Source organism: Akebia trifoliata, chromosome 8, assembly GCF_017979445.1.
Source record: "Akebia trifoliata isolate Shusen 1 chromosome 8, ASM1797944v1, whole genome shotgun sequence".
NCBI classification, from domain to species: domain Eukaryota; kingdom Viridiplantae; phylum Streptophyta; class Magnoliopsida; order Ranunculales; family Lardizabalaceae; genus Akebia; species Akebia trifoliata.
In genome coordinates, this window is record NC_141382.1 from 49,935,942 (window position 1) to 49,961,066 (window position 25,125).

At 34.9% G+C, this 25,125-nt stretch overlaps 2 protein-coding genes across 2 annotated transcripts; both read right to left on the bottom strand.

Annotated features, from left to right (window-relative positions):
* Positions 1-553: 553 nt before the first annotated feature.
* LOC147397529 (mitotic checkpoint protein PRCC-carboxy-term protein) lies at positions 554-7,155 on the bottom strand. The gene is made up of 2 exons (XM_086449263.1): positions 6,209-7,155; positions 554-1,103 (listed from the first exon to the last, which is right to left on the bottom strand). The coding sequence occupies exons 1-2, from the start codon at positions 7,124-7,126 to the stop codon at positions 945-947; spliced, it is 1,077 nt and encodes a 358-aa protein (XP_086305389.1). The 5' UTR covers positions 7,127-7,155; the 3' UTR covers positions 554-944.
* A 5,736-nt stretch (positions 7,156-12,891) lies between these two features.
* On the bottom strand, positions 12,892-14,303 carry LOC147397530 (B-box zinc finger protein 32-like). Its single transcript, XM_086449264.1, has one exon. It carries the CDS (start codon positions 13,893-13,895, stop codon positions 13,107-13,109), a length of 789 nt encoding a protein of 262 aa, XP_086305390.1. The 5' UTR covers positions 13,896-14,303; the 3' UTR covers positions 12,892-13,106.
* Between the last annotated feature and the right edge of the window lie 10,822 nt (positions 14,304-25,125).

Here is a 25,125-nt window from a genome sequence, read left to right on the forward strand (position 1 = left end):
ATTTTAGGATGAGATTCACTTTTTCAGGATTTTTCTTTCAGAAAATATGTTCTCCGCAATCAGTCAAAAGCCTTAGGGTTACAAGTTAAATGGCAAGAAGTGGCTTGTTTTCCTTGTAAATAAAATACAAAAATGTGACAAAAAGGACTATTAATCGGAAGTCGTGCTGGAGTGACCACAGGCTGGAACCTTAAATCGCACTTTTTGACATAAAAGTGTGGGAACCATAGATCCTTTTCATTCGAATAAAATATACAAGTTCATTCGACAATAGTGACCTTACTAACAATGACAAACTATAATTATTGATGCCTCCAAAGGAATATGTACGAGACAAATTGCAACTTGAAAAACCAATTCAATCTTTAACAAGGCAAGATCCGATATTACAAATTTGGCAATTTCTTATGCATTGGCCACTCATCATTTTAGTTTGGCACTGAAGACATTTCCATGCTGTTCAGCTTTATGCAAGCGATTTTGGTTTTCTTTTCTTCTTCATTAAGTAAATTTCAATAATAAATGGAAACAAGAAGGACGGTCTAGAAGACCAGATGAAACGGTGTAGCAATCCTATACCACATATCATAAAACAAAAAGAAAGAAAAGAAGTCCTGTCAACATGTCGTGTGGGTCCTTTAATTCATGTGTGCCACATACAGATACAGATCCAGAGGACGACTTATGCCATCCTTCCTTCCATCATCTAGAAGCAAGCATTCTTATTATGGCAAAATGACCAAACCAATCCCAATGACAAGTGAGTGTTGAACAAACGTGAAGCTTAGTTTGTTTCACTTCCAAAGAAGCAAACACCACCAATTTTGAAACAAGGATAGAACAATCACATGCAATAGATAATATAAAAGATCTTCCTCCTCCTTTTGCACCATTAAGAATTGCAAAGATTAGTGTTACAGTGAGAGATCAATAATCTCTCTAACTCACCAGCCATACTTGGCTTGTGTTTCTGCTTTTGTGAGGAAACCTTTTGCACGCCTCTCAGAAAGTTCCATCTCCTTCTGCTTCATATCAAAGTACAGAGACCCTATCTGATGCTTCCTCTTGTGCAGTTTTGAAGGTTTCCCCTTACTTGAAACAGGCTACAGAAGACAAAATCTTTTATTAGCTTTAACCCAAAAAAAAAAACTAAGGAAAACAAATGATGTAAAAAGGTCATGGTATCAACACACAGACATTAACCAACTTAGAAGTTGGCACCTTCAAAGAAAATAGAGTTACTATTTTTATTTTTTTTTAAATGCTCAGTTAAATCAACATTATTTTAGCATTCCTCGTTAGGTTTTATAATACTCATTGAATTAACACATCTTCCCAGTAGACTTTATAAGCATTCTCGGTCAAAGAATGCAACATGCGGGACCTATCGAAAAAAAAATGAATCCATCATGCTGACTATGAAGCATAGAAAGGAATATTTTGAGATGTAGAAATGCCTGAAAGAACATAAAGGGTAAATCAGTCGTATCAAAATGAAGCGAAGCATCCAAAATGCCTGTAAAAAAGACCAGGTTTTGGTAAAGACATGCCATCTTAAGGTGATTTGAAGCTTAAGGTAACATTTCAGGAGCTTACAAACAAGGGTAGGTGTTATAGACAGGGCACCATTAAAATGGTTTGTTTTGAAAGGATATTGGTTTGAGAAGTTCACCAAAGTAGAGGTGACAAGCTCTACTAGGGATTCAATATATCTCCCAATCTCGAGACTTCAGAGAATAAATGGCAAAGATGCTCATCTAAAGTAATCTCTGCCAAGGTTCCTTGGTGACTTGGCAATATCTTAGAAACATACATGTGATCACTGGAGATATAAGTTGCTTACTACCACTGCAAGTACAATGCCTATTACTTGGCAACCCACAAAAGCCTGGGATCAAGGCCTACTGCAAGGATGTGTCCATAGAAGGAGCATTTAGGGTGCCTCTTTTACTGAGTGGATCGAAGATCTAAACTGATTCATGCTTGCAGAAAAAAGAGAGACAGAATTGGGTTTAAAACCTATTGCAAGCACTTATCCAAAAGAGAAGCATGTAGTATGCCACTAGGACAGGACTGTAAGCAAGAAAAATGTAGACCAGGGTTCAAAACTACGTAGAAAAAAACAATCAAATGAGGTGCACTTAAATTGCTATTTTAAGGGGGTATCGAACCCCAAAAATACGAGCTTATCAGTTGAAACACCCAAAATTGAGCTTTGGGACCATAGCTCAAACTGAATTAATGTGGGGTTCAAGGTCAGCCAATCCACCAGAAATGCATGGTTAAAAATGGGTTTCTCTAACTTACTAGGTGTTCAATAATATTTTGAAGTCTAATATAATGCCAAATGAATGGAGAAAAATTGTATATATATACTTAGATCAAAGGAACTATATATAGCTGTACAAACTATCATGTGGTATCAAACTTGTGACCCACACTACAGGAAAGAACAATGGAATGAAAATTAAAACAAGAACAAAGATGGAAAAGTGTCAATTCAGTTTTATTCCAGGGAGGTCAACCATCAAGGTGATATTCTTACTTGCCTGAGAGTGTAAAAAGGAACGAGAAATTGATATTGAAAGGAAAATTACCGTACAAACAATCTTCCCAAAATCTCTAGTGTACCAAGTTTGAATGCCATCTCCTAGAGAGATCACACAAAAAAAAAAAAAAAATGATATGCCAACCCAAATAATGCATTCATAGGGCACCATCTAAGGTTCTTTCTTATGTGCTTAGCCAATATGACTCATCTCCAACAATTAGTAACTTATACTCCAAATCTCTATAGCCACTTCTCCGAGAAATTACTTATATTCAAGAGGGGGGTCCCTCCGTATATTATTTCCATGGCATTGAGTTAGTTAATAAGACTCTAAAACGCTACTCTAGAGCCCAAGGATTTTAAAATAAGTTGGACAAAATATTCGTGTATGAAATTTTTTTGATCGATGAGTGTATGAAATGCAACATTAGTATGGACAAGTATCAAGAGGATTTGCTAGCAATATTTAATGGCAAAGACATACACCGAAGAAACAAGTTTTTGTTATTTTGGTTTTACTTTCAATAAGGATAATTGAGGGTGTTCCAATAGAATTGGAGCTAGGTCGCTAAAATGGAGACGTCTTCTAAAGTGTTACGCGGCTAATGCATCACAATCAAACTAAAAAAAACCTTAAAAAGAAAGCAGTAGTTATTATTTACGGAGCAAAATGTTGGCTAATCCAGAAACAAGATATTCAGAAGATGAGTAGGTTAGAGGTTCTAAAGTAGTGGTAAAACGAGGAAAAGCAATTTGGACTGTGAGAGAATGAAGACATTTGGATTAAAGAACATGACATGACATTAGACAAGATTGAATGTAGAAACAAGACGTATTCAACCAACCCCAGAAAGAGGATAACGATTCAATGATATGATGGTTTAGCACATCTCACATTAAGCAGGTTTAATACAATGTTCTTGTAGCTTAGCTTGGCTTACTTTTTGTTCGAACAAAAAGATCTCATTATTGGTAATAAATGCATTGTAAATCTAGTATTTTTTTTTTGATAAATATAAATTTCATTAAAGAAGAAAAAGAGAGGAGGAGGCCGAGAAAGCCCCCGAGCAACAATACAATAAAAACAACTAAGGAAAAAGAAGAAATATAAAAAACAAGCCTGACGGGGATCTACAAGTTACAAACGGTTCCCCAATTAAAGACAAAATCTTGGAAGTTCACTCCTTCAAAGTCTTTACTCAACTTTGACCAAAAGAATAGATATCCCAAAATCTCTAAGATCACCGTGTGAGACGAGCTCTCCTTGCTGTGGAACACCCTGTTGTTGCGCTCTCTCCAGAGGCCCCAAGCAATTGCGAAAGGAAGGATAGCCCAAAGATACCTCTTCCTAGAAGAGAAGATATTGAAACTCCACCCCTCAAAAAGTGCAAAGACAGATAAAGGAAGAACCCAATCCACATCAAAACGAGATAAAAAGAACATCCAAATAACACGGGAGAAAGAACAATGAATAAGAATGTGGTCAACGGACTCTCCGTCCCTCGAACAAAGATTACAAAAATTTGGAGTAATCCACCCCCGACAGATCAAATTATCCAAGGTAAGGATTCTACCCAAAGAGGCAAGCCAAACAAAGAAAGACACCTTAGAAGGAACACGCGCGGACCAGATGACAGAGGGAGCAAAAGAAACCTCCCAAGACGGAAGCAAGCAGAAATAGAAAGACTGTACAGAGAACTTCTTATCCTTAGTCTTGATCCATTCTCTTCTATCCTGCTCGTTCTCTCTGAATTGGATCGAATTGAGGAACTCTAGAAGAGATGTAACCTCCGTCAATTCCCAATCATTGAAATTCCTCCTAAAACCCAGATCCCATGAATTCGTGTTCCCATTCCGAATCAGACACTGCCTAACTGAGTTATTTTTTTTCAAAGAGCAAGCGTACAAGGATGGAAATTGAGTAGACAGAGAAGAAGTTCCGCACCAAAAATCCTCCCAAAATCTAACCTTATCCCCAGACCCAACTTTGAATTTAATCTCCCAATCAAACTTATCAACACCCTTCAGTATACCTCTCCACACACTGCACCCATAAGTTCCTCTCGCCTCATCACTATACCAACCAAAACCCTTCTCACCATATTTAGCCTGAACCACCCTCCTCCACAAATTGTCTCTTTCTTCCCCGAATCTCCATAGCCACTTGCCCAGGAGTGCTTTATTAGTTAATCTTAGCCCTCTAATCCCCAAACCTCCATTCTTCTTTGGAGTACAAATCATCTTCCAATTCACCAAATGATACTTTCTACCACCATTGTTATTATTCCACAAAAAATTCTTCATGAGTCTTTCAATCTTAACTTCCACCGATTTAGGTAACGAAAAGAGGGATAAGAAGTAAATCGGTATACTCGTTAAAATACTCTTAATCAATGTAACCTTACCCCCTTTGGATAGATATTTTGCCTTCCAAGTACTCAATTTCTTTTCCATTTTCTCGGTAACTCCCTCCCAAATGTTTTTGCTACAATATAGAGCACCTAAAGGAAGACCTAAGTAGGAAGTTGGGAGCGTATCACTACTGCACCCCAAAGTAGTTGCTAAGACTTGAAGATTCGTCACCTCACCAATCCCAAACAACTTGCTTTTCTGCCGATTGACATGTAATCCTGAAATTGCTTCAAAACAACCTAATAAAACCCGAAGAGCTCTCACTTGTTCTATAGAAGGGTCTAAGAACACAATGGTGTCATCTGCAAATTGCAAGTGCGAAATCAACGGGCATTGTAAATCTAGTATTATTATTCTAATCATCATATTTTTAGCTTATCTAAGCATCAATTGTAGTTTAGTTAGAGTATCTCAGAAATTACCAGTAAACAAAAGTGTGATTCTTTTAGTATATGTAATTGCAGTACTAGTTTAATAAGACCACCACCACCATCAGCACATCGAGTCTTACCCCAAAAATTTGGGGGTGAGCTGAGCGCATCTTCTTCCTCTATTCAATTCTTTATAAAGTGTCTTCATATCCACTCTCACTACCACAAACCCTGTTGTTTTTGGTCTTCCTCTCACTATTTAAGACCTTCAACTTGCACAATCATTGTAACTGGGGCTATAATCAGCTTTCCTTGCACATAACCAAACCATCTCAATCGGCTAACCACTACTTCATAACCTACTAGGGGGGCTCCTCCGACACTTTCAAGAATGCATTCATTTCTAATCTTTTCTCTCTTTTAGTTTTTCCACTAATCCATCTCAATTTTCTCATCCCTGTCACTCTCAACTTCTAAGCATATTATTCCTTAATTGTCCAACACTCATCTCCATAAGGCATCATCATTATTATTGTCCTCACATTAAAAATCATCCTTTTAGGTTATTTATGCATCTCAGTCTAACATAATATACCAAGAACTTTTGTATCATATTGGTAATGCATAGATACATTTTATAATTTCAGCTAACCAATACACACTATGATACCCATATTTTAAACTTTGATCAATGTAGGTGCGAAACAATGTGCTCTTATATGAAAATTTATATAAAACCAAAATGAACATAAATCGATTAAATAAACTAACTGGCAACCGGGCATATACAGCTCTATTAAACAAAACATAGAAATTTATAATTGAACTAAAGACACACAACTTCGATAAAGAGAATATAAGTGTGTAATAATACCTGATAAGCCGGTCCAAAAGCTATTCCGGTCAACTTCACCTGATCCTCTCTTGGTCTATTTTTAATTAACTCATCCTGCTTAACCTCAACAATTTCTGTAGGTATCTCATTCCTTCCTCTCTTCCCTTGTATCCTACCTAAACCTTCAAGCATTCCCAAAGTCTCCGGAACCATTGTCATCGGTGTCGGTGCCGGTGCCGGTGCCGTAGACCCATCATAATTCCCTCCATAATTCTCATAATACCCATAACTTCCATAACTCTCATTGCTAGGAATCCAATTCGAAGAATCACCTCCATTAATTAAAGACTCAGACATTGTTGATGACCCATCAATCAAATTCCCCTCATAACTCCCTAAATTCTCATTAGTACCCATTTCATTATTTTCCAATCCAACAGAATTGGAATTCGATGCGGGTACATCGGCTTCGATGATGATGGATCTTCGACCCGAACCCAAGGTCGGGGCAGAACCTGAACCAAGAGAGTTCTTGGGTGCAGGGAGAATGGAAAATAGGGATTTGAGAGAGGATGGATAAGTTGAGGAATTCGTTTCTTTGTTGGGTTTTCTTTCTTTCTCGTCTTCGTCATCGTCGTCGTCTTCGTTGCTAGGTTTTAGCAGATATGGGTTTATGGGAGGCTTGAATTGGACGATCCTTTTGGGTTTAAGATCTGAAGATGAGATCTTTGTTAGGGTTTGTGGATTTGTGGGTTTAGATTTGAGAGGAGGGAGAGAGGAGAATAGAGAGGAGGGTTTGGGTTTGGGTTTGGGGAGGGAAGAGAAGAAGTTAGATGAGGTTTTGGGGGATTCTGTGAAGGTAGATGAAGAAGGTTCACTAAATTTAGCGATGGTTTTGGTGGACAAAGCTTCTTCCTCAGAATCTGAAGAAGCATAGCTAGCCAACAAGGAATCCATGAGAGAAAGAGAGAGAGAGAGAGAGAGAGGTGAGACCTAAAAAAGTAAAAAAAAAAAAAAAAACCTTGGGAACCGGTTCGGTCGATTGAGGTACGTGCGAACCGGATTCTTTAACGAAAGAGGGCGGTCCACTATATGTACTAGACCCAAAGTATTGTCTACTGTACGTAAGGGTCCACCAGTGGATCAGATCTATTGCATCATATTTGATGTTATGGGAAATCATCTTATGATGTTAGAATCGATTAGGTTAAAGAAAACTTTGATAGTTTGAGCAAATTATAAACAACTGACATTTGAGAAATTTACAAAGAGAATACGGTCTGTATGCATTATTTGACCATTTTTTACCAGGAAAAAACTTTTATTTTTTATTTTTTTTAATAATCGGGCACATGCAATGCATGCACATCACATGTACCAAGTGAGAGTACGCCCTCACAGGTAGCCCCTCATAAATTAATGCTTGTACTGGATATTGAACTCACGACTTACGGGCATTTATCGTTTATCGATTTGAAATTGCCATTGAGCCAACTCCTCAAGCTGGAAGTAACTTCTTTGCACCATATATTCTTTTATTTACACATTAACTTTTCGTTAAATCCCACCGATCATATAATTTTAACGTTTATGGATATGGTCTTGAGTATGTTCTTCAATCATCCACCCATATATCCTTCAAATCCTAAACCAACGAAGGATGGAGCAAGAGATAGTCTATAAAAAGAGAGTTGAAGAACATAGATAAAATAATTTTTAGATGAAGAAATCCTAAAAGAAAATTAAATAAAATATTCCAAAAAAGAAGAAATTTGTATCTTTCTTTTGAATGTACAATAACACTTTAGGATGGCTAATACACATCCTTGAGGGTTAGTTCCGCTTCGTAAGAGGTGGGGACACTTGAATAACCCCCCCCCCTCAAAATAAATAAATATTAAAATTGAGGGAGGGGATCCTCTATATATATATATATATATATATTTTATTTTTCAGGATTCCTCTATCACTGTATAGATTAGATTTATAAAAAAATAAAAAAAATAAAATTATTTAAGCCTAGTCAAAGGTTTTGAATATGAACGGTCCTTGAATTCTAATATTTTAAGATTGGATTTTTTTTTACGTATCCATGAAGTTATACTCCCTCAATCATCGAAATCCACTGAAGGGAAAAGAGTCGTACAGAGGATTCGATCCCTGAAATTATTTGGCAATCACCTCTCTCTCTCTCAAGTTTTTCAGTTCACGATAGAATTTACCCATGAAATTAAATTAAATATAATGGCCATAAGTAATTAATAATATAAGCCCCATTTATATGTGTAGGTCTAGTGCGAGGTGGATAAAAATAAAAGAGTAAGGCTGGTGTCAACAACACTAAGGCTCATGAGGCCCACATATACTGCCACATTGGTGCCTGGATCACATTAAAAAAATTCTCTTTTTAAAAAAAAAAAAAGGACTTTGAAAGTGGATGGCCAAGAGGACTTGTGGGACCTAGCTATATATTCTGTTCAGTATTCCCATGTTTCAGTACCATCTTAATTGTGACCACAACTACAGACGGTTACCATCCTACGTCCATTATTTACTTGTGAGATTCAAATGATTGCAATAGGTGTTTATCATCAGGTTGCTGTCCATGTTACGTGCACACCATATAAGAACAACAGACATAAGATACAGCAACGAAGCACTTGATCATAAATGTAATATCGACCATGGACTATGGAGTATGGAGATGAGATATTTATTAAGTAACCATAACTTACACTTTACACGTGGCATACTCCATTATCTATCATACCCTGCAAGTCATTCTAGCCATTCAATCTCTATGGTGTATTTTTCACATCATGGTCCAACATCGAGTGATTTGGTCTCCTTTTGATTTGGTTCAAATTTGAGTAAGAATGCCACGTGTGCAGTGTGCAACCCGTGATTTTGATGGAAGCGGATCCTCTGTAGCACAACGTTCCTCTAATACATTTTCAATGATTGAAAGAAAACCACATCAACAATGCAATTAGAATCCAAACTTAAAATATTCGGAGTTTAGTAGCAATTCAATTGTAAAAACATAGATATGAAGAAAAAAAAATTATTTTTATTTTTATTTTTAAATTGATCTAAGTCGTGATCACAAGAGGGTGGAGATGTTAATTTTTCTCAAGTATTACTCTCTCTTATCTATTGAAAGTGTGCTATAGGGTGTTAAAGAACCTTGTGCTACAAAAGATCCGCTTCCGATTTTGATTGGGTGAGTACTACCAAAAAATAAAAGGCTAATGATTTTTTGACTCGGGTATTTTCACTCAGTTTGACTCGGCAAAGGGTACAAAACCGTTGATTTTCCTTGCATATCCCGAAGAATCCTGATGAAAACGATCAACAATTTTATGCCTTTTCCACGTCAAACCGAGTGAAAATACTCGAATAAAAAAATCATGACTCAAAAAAAAAAAAAAAGCACTAGTATATTACATAGCCACTTATCAAAAATAAAAACATATATCATATAGCCACTCCGTTAATAAGCAGACCTTGTATTGTCACAAACTTTTCATTATCACACTCCAATCATATAATATTAGATATTAAAATGAGTGGAGAGTGATACGAGGGATGAAGATAACCAAAAAAATTTCACCATATTCTATCATTTTCTTCGAAACCAAAATAAGTGAGGATAAAGATGCCAGCTAGCTTAACTTGTAAAGTCTTTGGGTAATGATACTATAGACCTTGATTAATACTTCGTTAGCACTGAGTTGTTGAACTCCTTAAAAATAAGCTTACTGGTTGATATTTAAAAAAAAAAATTAGTGAGGGTAAGAATTCATGAGAGAAAAGAAAGGGAAAGAAGACAAAGTAAAAAAGTTTAGTATATTTTTACTAAAAATTTGAAGAAATCTTTGAGAAAGAAGAAAAATAGAGAGAAAAAGAAAGAAGAGCATATAAAATTTCTTTTAAAGAAGAAGAAATTCTAGAAGAATATGAAAGAGGTTTTAAGGGTTCTAAGAGAGAAAAAAAAAAAAAAAGATAAAGGGAAGAACGTTGAAAGAGCTCTCTTCGAAGAAGAAAAGGGACCCTAAAAGAGGTGTCCATTTATTTTATTTGATGTATTATATTTAATTTTGTTAATTAGTGTATTATAATGAAAAGTTGGTTGTAGGTGACATTACAAGTAAAGTTGTTTTTAAACGAGTGAAAGAAGGATGTGAGAGTGGGTTTTGAACCCAGGTAAGGTAACAAGACCACATACTTCACCAAATAAGTTAATTGGAACCTTAAAAATATTTTATTAACGCTAATGATTTTCTGACTCAAATATTTTCACTCAGTCTGTACTCAAATGACATGGCAAGGGCACAGAACCATAGATATTTTTCCTTGTTTATCCCGAAGAAAAAGATATATGATTCTATACCCTTGCACGTCAATTGCATACATATTGAGTGAAAAATTTTCAAGTCGGAAAATCACGACTCTTTTATTAATGAGAAACAAGTTGCAAAAGATCACTTCATGATGATTTGTCTTCACCTCACCCAAATTACTAGGATCAATTAAGACTCGCCAATAATTGTAGATATCTTATATTGCTACACTAACTTTATACAACACATCAATTTATAAATTTATATGCAACCCACCAAATAAAGATATTAAAACACTAAGATCATGGTTATAGAAGGGAGTAGCTGAGATGGGTATTTTTTTTTTTTTTTCTCTATAATCACTCTCACTCTCTCAAAAGATTTTTTTTAAAGTTTAGATAACTTTCTCCTCAAATAGTAGAAACCCAAATCTGAAGAGTTTCTTTAGAGAAGAAGGAGATGCCATCATTATAAAATAGAATAGTTATATCCACACACCAAACATAATATTTAATCTCATTATTTTGCTATGTATTATACAACAACAACAAAAAAAAAAAAAAGTTGGTTTGATAATTTTATCTCAGTAAATCTATCAATAAATACAATATTCCTTCATATCTATTCTTATTAACTTTGTCAAGTCCACGTGGTGACTAGACAGAAATATCTTTTATTAATGACTTTCTATCAACTTCTTACAACCATTATTAGGTTATTCCAACAACTTTAAAGCAAATCCACAATCACCAAGCATCCCTCTTTCCTCTCAACAATCTTAGACCTCACATTATTATTATTATTATTTATAATTCTTAATTATTCTCACACCTTACTTTATTTTCTAAATTTATAGTAAATAAATAAATTATCAACAATGTATACATCTTATCGAAGACATGTCGTTATAGTGCCATTTTATAAACTAATAATATTATGTGAAATATCTCCTATAATGACATTGATCTACATATCATTATAGGTCTACATCTCACATTTATTGGATTATTATTGTAAAAACTTCAAAGTAAATCCACAACCACCTATCTTCCTGGCCCTTTCTTTCAACAAACCTAGTCCCCACAATTATTCTTTTATATTGGCTATTCTTTTTTTACTTTAATATTTGGATTGCATTAATGAAAATGACATATTAAACTTATGTGAATGGTAAAAAAACATCATATGTTCATATAGTGTTAAGTACTAATTATCTCATTGGCACACTAACTCATTGATTACAACCACCGAATATTTGAAAGTAAAAAAAAATCAATCTATCAAATGGTTTATGTTGATGCATATTCCATGGATGTATTTATTTTTTATGCGTTCGTGATCATTATGTCCATATACCAATTCTTATAATACGATCAATCATCATCATTGTCAAAGACTTATCCCAAACATTTTGGATTGATTAGACAGCCATTACAATTTTTTAGACCACATCTTTACTTCTCTTTCCCTCTCTCTTTCAAAACTAATTTTAACTTGAATCTTTATTCTAATTAAGACTGTAATTGACTTTCATCAAGACTATAATTTTCTTTTAGAATAAGAGTGGGGGGATCAAGAACAATGTCCCGTTCCTAATCAAGGTCAGGTGGCACCTCATTTTTATGCCATGTGGCATTTTTTTGAATCCACTGATCTATATGTTTAACTTATATACCGAAAATGCCACCTGCATAAGATAGGTTGCCACTTGGCCTTGGTTAGGAATAGGCTCACCAAGAGATAGACCACATATTCATATGATCGGTGGGTCTTAAAAAAAAAATATCACATGACATAAAATGGGGTGTCACTTGACCTTGGTCAGGAACGAGACACCGTTTTGGATCCCTACTCATAGAATAATAGTATTTCAAGTATTATTTTTTGTAAAAATTAATTTATTTTCTTAATATCAATAATTCGAATAATTTTTCTCATTATCATCTTCTATTGCTATGTTACTAACAGAACCTTATTCCAAAGACTTGAGATCATCTAAATGAATACACCCATGTAAATATTCTAGGATGAGATGATCAAGATTAACATCCACAATACACATATCTCTTCTCTTTCACATCAATTCATGGTTTTAAAACTTGATTTCGTGTCTCGTCTTGTCCATACCAGGTTTTGGGTTATCTCGGACAAGTTTTCCAATATGTTTGAGATGTCTCGTTCAAAAAAATGGAAAATGAACTGAAGGGATTTATATCTCGTCTGAAAAATTGATTTATCCATCCGTCTTGTCCATGTCTAATAAAAAGATGACTTGGGCGATACATATCGCCCAACGAGTTTTGAAACCATACATCAATCCAAATACTTTAATAAATCCATAAATAAATAAATAAAATGTCATATAAAATTATTTAGAAAAAAAAAAAAAAAGGGTTAAAATATTTGCATTGATCATTAAATATTAATCTCCTCATAAGCACACTATTAAGGTTAGACACATAATTAACTTGAAGAACAAAACTAACATAAAACATTAATTTAAATTTCAAATCGTAAACATCTCTTCTATCCTCTCTTTGTTTCTGAACTAACACACGTGTAATGATAATACAGTGTACACACCCACATGTCAATCAATCAGAGCACTCAGACCAACCTTCATCCTGATCATTTTGAGATCTGCCTAATACGCGAGAGATCTTCGACTCGGTCGACAAGATCAGCTTGGCTGGTACTCCGGATATCTCTTCAAGCTTCTTAAGAACATGACACGTGGACATTGATCTTCCCTCGCAGGCCTTCAACGAGAACCAGAGAGACGAAGCGAGAGAAACACGAAAGGGTAAAGCGGTCAATTTACACGAACCTACAGAGAAAGCGTGTGATGCGAGAGATACAGAGGAACTATTCTTTAGCCCCAGTTTTCTGCACCAATTTACCAAAATGCCCTCCACCTTCACGTCGATCTTCGCTGGAGCTCGCGATCCCAAATTTCTCGTTTTGTTCTTCTTCTTCGATGAATCTTCTCCGGAAATATCTGTAACAGAGCTTGAATCAGCGTCTTTGGTTGGCCTTCGACGATCAAAATCGATCTTTTTCGTCTTCGATGACGCAGCAGTCAAGGATTCAGCGCTGGAGGTGCATGTTGACGATGAAGATGAACAAGAATCATCCAAACCATCATCGACGGAATCTGACGAACAAGAACGACAGATCCGTCTCCGAAGCCAGAATCCAACTCCAGAGATCCGATTCCCATCGAAACTTTTACATATACAACAAACAGTCCATCGAACATGACGAGCTACCAAGAAATTCGCCTCGTGAACCTTAGAATCACAGTTACAACAAAGAAAAGCCGAATCCGACACACAATACAGCGAAGCTTCGCCATTACAAAGCTCACAAACTCTCTCTTTCATCTTAAATAAGAACAAAAAAAAAACTAAAACTAAAACTAAAATCCTGCAAAATCGAAAACCCTACTACGAATTTTAGTAACAACGATCGAATTCTTACCTTTTCCGGCGATTACGAGAAACGATAGGCCGAATTCTGGCGTATTAGCCGCCAGAATGCGGCGAATAGCTATAGGTGGAAGTTCGCAGGAGAAGTAGAGAAGAGATTCTAGGGTTTGAGTTTGAAAGCTTAAGAGGGGAATTAAATATAACATTCAATAGGGAGAAGCGATTGTAAGGGAAAGCAGGAGCTGTTTTAGGGAAAAAAGAGACGGATTGGAAAGAAAGAAGAACCTACAGCTTTTTTAACGCTGTGCCTCTCATTCTCAAGCTTCGTCCCTGTCCACATAACCTCGTCTCCCTCGAATAATTCAAAACTCTCAAATAAATAAATATATTTATTTATTTATTTAATTGGAGGCATGATTATTCCACTCTCTCTTTTTCTTCAACCACACCTCTTTCATGTATTTATTATACATGATGTTACCAAAATACCCTCTGCTTGAGGGAGATGATTCTTATCCTTAATCCTATATTTAAGGTTAAATAAAATATTTTAACAATAATGACTCCTCTCACGAACACTCCCTGACGTGACTAGAATCATAGATCTTTTTACTCTCAATACACAGACTACACCTAGCGATGTGAAGTCGTGTATCTCGATGAAAAAAAATACATAATGCTAGAGAAGCAGTCAAAGAATCACGACTCGTATTTTTAAATATTGCAAGACCTTAACTCTTTGAGTCGTGATAACCTGACTCCCTTTTTTGTATGCTCCCTTCGTAGAAACGTAGATCATTTGCTTTGATAACACAAATAAGAAGAATTTTGGTTTTTGAACTTAATGTCACCCAAGTCATTGATCTCAGTAAAAATATATTTATTCGATAACATATTGCAATGCAACTGTGAAAATTGTGGGTTAAATTTAAACTTATTGATAAAATAATTTTTTTTTTTAAAATCACAATCCATAGCAATATCCCTTTCCTATAGATTATATCACATTTTGATTGGAATTTAAAATACATCAGACTCCTAATCAAGTTGTTTTCTATAAAGCATGCAGACCTATGTGTTTAATCTCCAACCAAAATAGGCCATGTAGTCACCATATGTTACTAACGATGCATCACTTTGGATCGCAAGTTGTGACTTAAAAAATACACGTGAGTCGTAACGTCTAATGATTTTAGAGTCCGCCTAGCCTTACTAAGTTATTAAGGATGTCACCCTTACTAAAGTTCCTTGGGCTTACCTCTTGGCATCCAAAAACATGATCCAATGCTTTAGGGTTATAAAGACGTAAACTTGTACTAGCTGATGGATGTGGGTATGACGAATGCGAGAATGCTTATTTTCCCTAACATACTCAAATCGAAACTGCTATTCGATCGATCAGCTTTTCTCTCAACCTTCATTCTATGAACTCCTTCGGACAGCTACCCGACCACAATTCTACCATTTTCTTGCAGAGGTAATTTTCACGAGATAAATAAATCTTCTTCAAAGCTAATGCATATCTCGAGGTCCGTCTGATTGGATCCAAACTCAATACCTTTCTTCCCATCCCTAGATCCACTAAAGTCACTTATTCTTTCAAGGAAGTACACCCTTATGAAATTTTATGAATTAAAAAAAAAATTATTTTTCACCGTTGAATTACAATTTTTAGTTTGGGAGCCATGTAGAAGTTCGATTGCCATCCATTTTCAAAACCTTGGATCTAGTTCAAAAGAAATTTTTTTTTTTTTTCCTTTGAACCGAGGGGTCATAGTGTTCTCCGTTTAAGCAAAACAAGCCTTAGTAATACTCAAAATCTTACTATGCTAAGTAAGGAAAAAGGTTTCACATGTTTCACCTTTGTTGGATTGGCTAAAAACAACGGTTGAAAACGCGTCAGACGTCAATTCCAATCGGCTAAGAAAGAGTTGGTATATTTTTATAAAACTCCCTTGATTTTTTTTTTTTTAATTAAATCCAATATACTTTCTGTTTCCCTCTCACTTGACTGAAATCCAAGTCTTCTTTCTTGATCGACTAAAAACTCAAGTCTCTTATCTGAAGATCGACTGAAATCACAGGGAATATAACAAATATCACGTTCTTTCTCTCGATCGAGAGCCCCCTATAAAATTCTCATTTTCTTCTATTTCTATTGAAACTCATCAAAGCTTTTTTTTTCATCTTCTCATTATTCTCTTTGCTTTTCTTCTCTGCAATCATAATTTATTTGATGCCATGTCTCACTTGTGACTATTTTTGAAGAATGGCAAGCTATTTTTTTCTAGTCTTCTCATGCCACTTATTTTACTCAAAAGTAATATGTAAATAATAGTTGATAAATGCTTGTTATTTAGCACTAGGAATTAAGGGTGAGTGGTGTTCCACCACAAAGTGCTACACCTGGTCTTGTTGGTGGATTGAACTTTGTAGCAGGGCACACAATGCCTAACATGTACCATCACAGTGCTGGTGGTGAAGCATTTTCCAATAACATACCAATGAGACCACCTTCAAGAATGCTCGTCACAGCAGATATTACAAATCTTTCACCTGTTTGTGCCTACCATCGACAGCATTAAGTTCAAAAAACAAATAGTGGATTGGATTTAATTTAAAAAAAACAAAAATCAAAGGAGTTTTATGAAAATATACCAACTCTTTCTCATTTGATTGGAATTGATGTTTGACGCATTCTCAGTCGTTGTTTTCAGTCAATCCAACGAAGGAGAAACATGAATTTCTCAATTGGTTTCTCACAAGTCCCTCGAATTGTCCCCATATATAATAAGGGTATTTTTGTAAATAACATGTAAGGACTTTGAGATTTAAAAAGAAAAAAGCTGTGGGGAATTATGGAATGTTTGTTTATTGTTCGGTGGTCGCAAAAATATCTTTTTCTGGTTCACTAACTCAAAATTGGGCCCACAACAAATACACCATGAGATATCGACACGAATTCAATTTAAAAGACACGTGGCGTATTTTGAATACGTAACGTCAAAAACACGTCAATACACATCACCAAATTATATTCATGGCTGTGAAATTTTGTAACACAATGACGAATTTACCCTTCTTAAACAAAAGTGTAATGGAGATTCTCCTCCTTCCGATCAAATGGCATTAGATCGTCGAGGTTGAAAAAGGAAACGAAACCGTAAACATGAACCTGTGACTTTGATCACAAACAACTGTTCCTGGTGTTTCTTTGTCCGCGTCTCACGTCAAGCTGTAACTTGATCGTTGATTGGTGATTTGTAGATCTGAGATCTTAGTCAACATAACCCAACTCATTAGTAAAAATGATATTTTTATTAAGAGACATCTTTATTTTATACTTATTTTTTTAAGTTCGTATCTAAATGTAAAATACTCCCAATTCAATTTAATTACATCAAAGATTATCTATCAACTTATTTCTTTTTTCAATTTTTTTTTTTTAATTATTTTTAATTCAAATTTTTTGTTTTGTGAGAAAGAGGGTTTTTTTTTTTACAACAATACTCATGCAAACATTTTTATTCATAATAATATGAATTTTTTTTAAGATCATCAAAAATTGTGCATTTTATAATAAAAAGAGAGATTTTATTGGTATACCATTTTTTACCCACAACACATTAATCCTTTTGAAATTAAATGATTGTCTCCACATAGATTTAGTGTGTAATACATAAATATTGTTGCATTAACCCTAAGGGATGACAATTTCAGATCGATAAGCGGTTAATGTCCGTAGATCGTGAATTTGATATCTTATATGAGCATTAATTCCTCGGGGGCCATGTGTCTCCTGCAAAGACATACCATCACTTACCTGATGTGTGTGATGTGCAAGTGTTGCATGTACCCAGGGGCGGAGCCAGAATTTTCTTGTAGTGGGGGCAAACTATGATTAGTTGTATAGTTAAAGAACTTGAATGGAGGGAAGTGAGGGTGTGGGGGCAATGGGGAGAGAGATGAGAGAGTGGGGACAAATGGGGCATGTAATTAGTTAAAAATATAGGGATGTCTCAAAGTTCTGTGGGGGCAATTGCCCCCACCAGCTCTTTACTAGCTCCGCCCCTGCATGTACCCTAAGACTAATTCTTGGATAAGATCAAATACTATGGACTGGGCAAAGTCCAATTATGATCCCAGTCCATTGTCTACAGAGATACCTGATTATTAAAAAAATATATTGGTGCATTAATATTATAATACAAGCTCTCGCAAAAACAAAAAAGAGAGAGATTCTATTACCACACCAGTTTTTATTAATACCACCCCAATCCATATGTAAATTACCAAATAATTAGCACATATTTTTGGGTGGCCGTAGCATAAGTTGGTGTGATGATATAAGCTCTCTAAAAAAACATGTATATACATTCTAGATGTTTTTCATTAAGATAGTACTCGATGAAAAGCATCTATGATACCTATCCACTTTCACATCAGGAAATGTGACATGAGACTCCAGCTTGAGGTCACTTCAGCATTATTCTAGAATAATTTGACACTTTAAATCAATGTGTGCATGCCCAACGTACTCCAACCACTTCTACTCCTCAAAGCATACGTATAAGAATCATGATAATTTGACTTACCCACGTGACATACTCAATCGACACCCTTGACGTGAAAGGCTTAGGAATCGTAGATATGCTCTCCTCAGGATACAAAAATGCACCTCTCCATAAAAAGGTGCAATTTTGTATTTTGAGGAGATTAGATCTATAATTCTCAAGCTTGTCACATTAAGGGTGTCAATTGAGTATACCACATGATCAGTGACTTAGATTATCACAACTCTACATATAAATATGAGTACCTTGCATGGATTACCCTACCCCAACCCGGTCCCTTATTTAAATACCATTTCCATGAGTTTTTAAATTGTTTATTTATTAGTATTTTACATACCCCCCTTACTTATGCGTAAAAGTTTTATAATAATGTGGAAAAGAATAAAACAGTCATTTTAAAATTTTAAAATCTTTACTTTTGCTTGAAGTTATCCCAAAAATTTCTTGCAATTTTTTTAATGTGCTCAGCTGATCTGTCATTATAATTATAAAGATCCTTTAAACGTTTCAAATGAGTCTACTTAAAAAAAAAAAAAAAAATAGACAATAAATAATTTAAATGTTGTGGATAAACATTACATACAATATTCTTAAAATACTATTTTTTTCAGATTTATTAATGAAATAAAGAAAAATATTGAACTGACTTTGTTAGACACTTCTTTCAACACTGCACTAATGTGGAAATGTGCCGAGAATCATAAATTTTCCATCTTTTTAGACATTGTACTTATGTGACAATGTGCAGAAAATCATAGATTTTTCTCTTTGTATCTAAAGAAATATAATCTATAGTTCTCTTCACATTATCATGTCAGTGCAGTGTTGAACGCAGTATCCAAGGAAGTTAGTGTAAGACGACTCTTAAATATATATTACTTTCTTTACTAAACCTAAAATAAGTATCAATATAATTTTGAGTCTACCAATCTTATTGAGGATTTTACCTTTACTCAATGTCTTTTGGGCACACCTCTTAACATCCAAAAGCATGATTTGTTACTTCAAGTTTGTAAAGGATAAAATTCTATGAATTTTAAAAAATAAATTTTTACCATTAAATTTTAATTTTATGTTCCGGAGTTATGTGAAAGTTTGGTAATTATTCATTTTCAAAAATTTTGGATCACGTTCAAAATAAATAAAATTTTAAATTTTTTTATATTATAAAGGTTGTGATGTTGAATTATTGATGTGATAATCCATTTGAGTAAAAATTACCCTTATCAAGACTTAAAATCTTACAATGTTAATAAGAAAAGTGTTTATGCACGCGTGTGCAGAGGATTGAAACCCTCCTCTTACACGTTAATGTATGCCACGTTAGCCACAGTCAATCCGGTGCAGAGGATCTGAACACATCTCCTAGTCTACTGCGTAACTATCAACAAAAAGCAAAGTCAAGGAATTGTTGACGTGTGTCCACCACATGGGTGTAAAAGATTGGATTATAAATAAACGACTTGGAGAGCGCCACGTAAGCTACTGGTTTTGTGAACGAGAATGGAGCTTGATTTGATTTGATTTGATTTGATGTAGAGTGCTTTGGTAGTTGAATTATATAACCAACAACCACATTCCAAAAGTTATTTCCGAAATTACCCTCATTCTCAACTGAAACATTCAATTTTGAATTGGGTCCCACAAAAGAAGAAAAAAAACATTTTGTTTTCTGTGAAAATGTCATATTTGCCCTCACAACCTTTATTATTCAGCCTCTAACCAATTGGCCGATGCATCCAGAATCGATTACTCGATTTTGGGTCCATCGTAAGGGAGCCGATCAATTTTTGGTTCGACTCTAGGTAATCATTTTAAAGACCCCATTAAAAATTGGGTCATATCAAGTAAACGGGTAAGTGGTGTATTTGAAAATTTATTTTACTTATTTAAGAGGATGTTTATGTCTTCAACTCTCAACATCTATTTACAAAGAAAATAAAACTTGTTTACCCATATTCCCTTCTTTTTCTCTCAAGTTTCAAAATTTTTACAAAATTTAATTCTTAATTTTGCATTTAATATTTAATTGTGAAGAGGTAACAAATATTACTACGTTAAATGATTGACGATGGTGAAAGTGTCCCTTTTCATTTATACATAATTTTCTAAAAAAGAAGTTGCAGTGGATTTCAATTAATTACCTTCCCACGGTCTCTCATTTTCAAGTGCTCTATGCATTTGTAGTAGCGTGTGTTCAAAGTTTATTTTCATGTTTTAGAGAATTCTTCATCTGTATTTGACTGTATTATATTCAAGATTTATTTTCAGGATCAGGTTCAACAACCAACATTTTGTCTAACGAAGGTTTAGAATAGGCTGATTTTTCTGTAAGGGTGATCTTCTCACCATAGAAATCACCCTCACAAAAAATCAGCTCATTCCGAAAGTTTTAACCCCATAAAAAATGATTTACAAATTAACGATAAAAATTGACAATCCACAATTCTTCAAATTATAAACAACTTTTGACAGAGTTAGAAGTTGCAGATTGGGCTCATTTTTTTGTGAGGATAATTTCCTCACCATAGAAATCATCCTCACAAAAAATTAACCCATATAGGACAAAATGTTGGCTCCCAATGTTAGTTGTTGAACTCGGCCCCTATTTTCATGCTATAGATAATTATATTTAAGGTTTACGTTGATATTCAATTGTGTTATTTTTAATAAATTATATAGTTATGGAGAAGTTCATGACAAAGAATCACTTCAAAGTTTAAAATTATTGACCATGCACTACACACTTTGCTACCTAGTTTTTTCAAGGGTCAAGATCCCTTGATTCCCAAGAATGACTAATGAAAAAAACATATGATCCCAACCCTTTAAATGCAAAATTCAATGATTGAGATTTATTGTCGGGATAAGTAACTCTGAGATTTGTGTTTTTAAGATACTCATAAATCTCAACCATTGGATTTTGTGTTTAAAGGGCTAGGATCATGTGTTTTTTTCATGAGTCATTTTTAGGAGTCGATGGATCCCAACCCTTTTTTTAATTAATTAAAATTAAAAAATTGTTTATCTTAATGAGTATTTGTTGGGTATTTGGTATTTATAGGGTCAGTTCTAGTTCCAAGGGTCTCATACTTGGAATCGAAATCGATAGTCATTGAACCTAATTAATTTTGGTTCCGGGTTTGGTTATACATATACATGGAATCGACCCAAAACCCAGTCCATTGACAACCCTAATTGCATGGAGATATGTATAATGTATTGCATCATACTATTAATATTTTAATTTATCTGGTTTCGAAGTCTTAACCCAATGCGGGCTTTTCTAGTGGTTGAGTTGGACTGGGCCAAAGAAAAATACCTACACCCAAACTTGGGCCACTTAATGGGTCAAGTTCGAAGCCCGATTATGGAACTAAACGAGCTTCGTAAAACTACCCAAAGCGTAGCCCACTGAGAACCTTAGTTAAGGGAACCAAACAAGGCACAAATTTGTCGGAGGGCAACCAGCATATGTAATTTTCTTTTAACCATTGGACACTACGTTCATCACTGAGTTGACGTGGCAGTGCACATATAACCATAGATTTCTTCTCTCGAGATACAAGTAAAAAAACCAACGGTATGAGGTCCAAATCAATGTTGAACGCAATGTCCAACGCAGGCAATCCATCATTTTTCTTAGCGAAAACCTTCTACCAAGCATGTCATTCCCAATCTTAAAAATTGCTTCTCCTCTAAAGACGGACGAACCCATAATTGCAAATATGCATAATGATTGAGGTTGGCAGCATGAGCCAATATATATATATGGGGACGGTTCAGCAGCCCTAAAGTTTGCCAAGTTTGGTGCCAAACATTTTTTGTAAATCACTTTTGATGGGGTTAGAAGTTTTGGAATAGGCTGAACTGTCCCCTATATATATATATATGTGTGTGTGTGTGTGAAAAAAATAGCAAAGAGAACAGAAATCACACACAACACAAGAATTTACATGGTTTGTCAGTGTGTCTACATCTGCAGATCAATTCAAGAACAATCACTATTTTCTTTCCTTGGTTTTACAGAGATCTCTATTTATAAAGTCTAAAGTTGTTAAACGCATCTATCACCTCAAAAATAAAAAAACCTTCAAGAAAATATTATATACTTGCCTCTTTATAAACCATAAAAACATTTGTCCAGGGGCTCCACCCCAATCCCCTAGGAAGGGGTGTGGCAGGGGGCACTGCCCCATGCATACCCCCCCTCCTCCAACTTAGCGTACCGCCACATTCAAGGTTGGGTTCATACATCCATCCATCCCCTGAATGAGACGATCTCAAGTCCTATTGTATGGCATTCGGGTGCTTCTCGTAACTAAGAATATAATCCAGTTTTGAAAGTCATATAATACACTTATCTATGAACCCAACAAGCTTAACAAGAAATTAGCCGTTACACTATAGCTTAATAGGGATGCGAAAAAGCCCACGAGTCTGAGGCCTGACCCCAACCATTTTCGAAGGGAAATCAAGTGGTATATGAGAAAGAGAACAAAAGCAAAGAATAGGCGAACCCGTTCTGGTGTCTTGAGCATCGATTGCCGTTCGAAGGCAACACTAGCACCAATATGAATCACCTCAGCAGTGGCTTGATCAATGAGAATATTCATGGAATGTCGGTCTCCAAGTCTGATTAGTTAACCCATCTGAATTCATGGTTTTATAAAATATAAAATTTTTCTAATTTGGTTGATTTTGTATAGAAAGGGGACCTAAGAAAGCCGGACCTTAAGCCTGCTTAATTGTACTTTTGCTGGTAATAGGCCCACCTAAAGTATCTCACAGTAAAATTCTTAGGCCCAGCAAAGGGAAGCCCAGTCCATTACATTTTATGTGTGTGTGAGATTGAAAATAGGAAGTTTATGAAGTTAGAGAGCTTCTATTGCCCGACCAATTTTTACTAACAGCACCCCAAGATGTGTGTTAATTATTAATTTACATATGAATTGAGGTGCTGTTAGCAAAAATTGGTGTGGCAATTGAATCTATTTAAAGTTACGCGTTTTGTTTATTACACATCCCACCTCTTACTCATCAATGTTGTACTGTCATACCCATGTGCTTTTATTACATTCTGTCGGAGGTGGCATCTTCACAAGGATTGGTGGTCCCTAGGATTCTGGGTTGTTGAACTCTGTCAGAGGGGGGGAAAAGTGAAAATATTAAAATCTTAGGTGTCATGCTAATTCTTCTAAATATATGATCAAGATAATCATAGACTTGTGGAAAAGGAACTCATATGTTCACACATAATCCCGATTATGTAAATATGAAGTTCGACGATTGGGATACACAAAATGTATCTCGAGAATACATCATATCTTAGAAAAAATCTACATCATTTTTTCAGATTTTTGTGACCGAGTGAGTCTATTTGAACTACGATTTAAGTGTGTCCCATAATTTATTTGAAGTGGGATCACTTGAAAATTTATTCTTCTTATTAAAGAGAATAATTTCATGTATGTAATTGTCAAAAATCTATTTTGAGTGAATGACAAATCGGTTCCAAATAACTTATACTAACCATGATTTGTTGTATGTGATTTGTAGAACTATTGAGTTTATTAGTGAAACTCTTTAATCCCATATCGCATAAAAATACGAAATTTATCTAGTTTTATATAGACCTTCTCCTGTCACTTAAGTGAATATGAGGGAGAGATTTAGATAAAAGCCCACGTATGAGTACAAAGGACCCATGGGCTCAAGAATGATTTTAAACCATTGGTCAAAAATATCCTTAATATGTGTGCAGGCACACGATGCGCACGCAGGAGAGAGTGCAAATTTCGACAATTTGGGGCAATTTGGCTTCACTTGCTAATTGACATGTTTCAAGAAACACCACATCATGTCTTTTAATATTCTATAAATAGGTCAATTTTAATTTACTTGCATTCTGATTTCTCGTCTACATTATTTGAAAGTATAAATTTAGCGTTCATTCGCTACATGTGTAGATTAAAGTGTTGCCTTTGCACGCACATCTGATTATTGTATCCTTTGAGACAATTGGTCATTGACCTGTGGACACTAAGTTGTGGGAATAAAATTATCTTAAGAACATTGTGTTTAACACAAGTCTTAATCAATCTTTATTTTATTCAATTATCGGGGTATCTACCGGATAACATCATGTACTTCTAAGATAAATATCGATTGATTGATTAATTCCACATTTATAAAGTCAAGATTGTGTGAATCGATGCAAGTTATTCCAAATCCTCCATCAGCATAGTCAATTTAATCATAAGATGACTTGTGTTTCAGTCTTGTCATATTTAATTTGAATTAATTTGAATTTTCCATATTCATGAAAGATCATTTTCATTGTGCAAACATATGGATGAGTTCATTTTTACGAGTCTATGGATCCCAGTCCTTTAATTTAATTTTAATAAAATATAATATAAATAATTCAAAATGGGCCTAGTTACACTACCCAAAATTTAGCCGAAATAGAGCACGTTTTTCATTCAAAGGGCATATGTGTAAATATAATTGATTGAACCATCAATTAAGGGTCAAAAACACTTTTTTTTTTTAATGTTGACCAAGTGTGTAACGGTTGACGCCGTATTTTAGGTTCAATATCCAAAGAA

Coding starts and splice junctions, on each gene's coding strand:
- LOC147397529 (XM_086449263.1), bottom strand. CDS start 7,126: ATGGATTCCTTGTTGGCTAGCTATGCTTCTTCAGATTCTGAGGAAGAA. Junction 1,104..6,208: donor CTTTTGGACCGGCTTATCAG/GTATTATTACAC, acceptor TGTCTTCTGTAG/CCTGTTTCAAGTAAGGGGAA.
- LOC147397530 (XM_086449264.1), bottom strand. CDS start 13,895: ATGAAAGAGAGAGTTTGTGAGCTTTGTAATGGCGAAGCTTCGCTGTAT.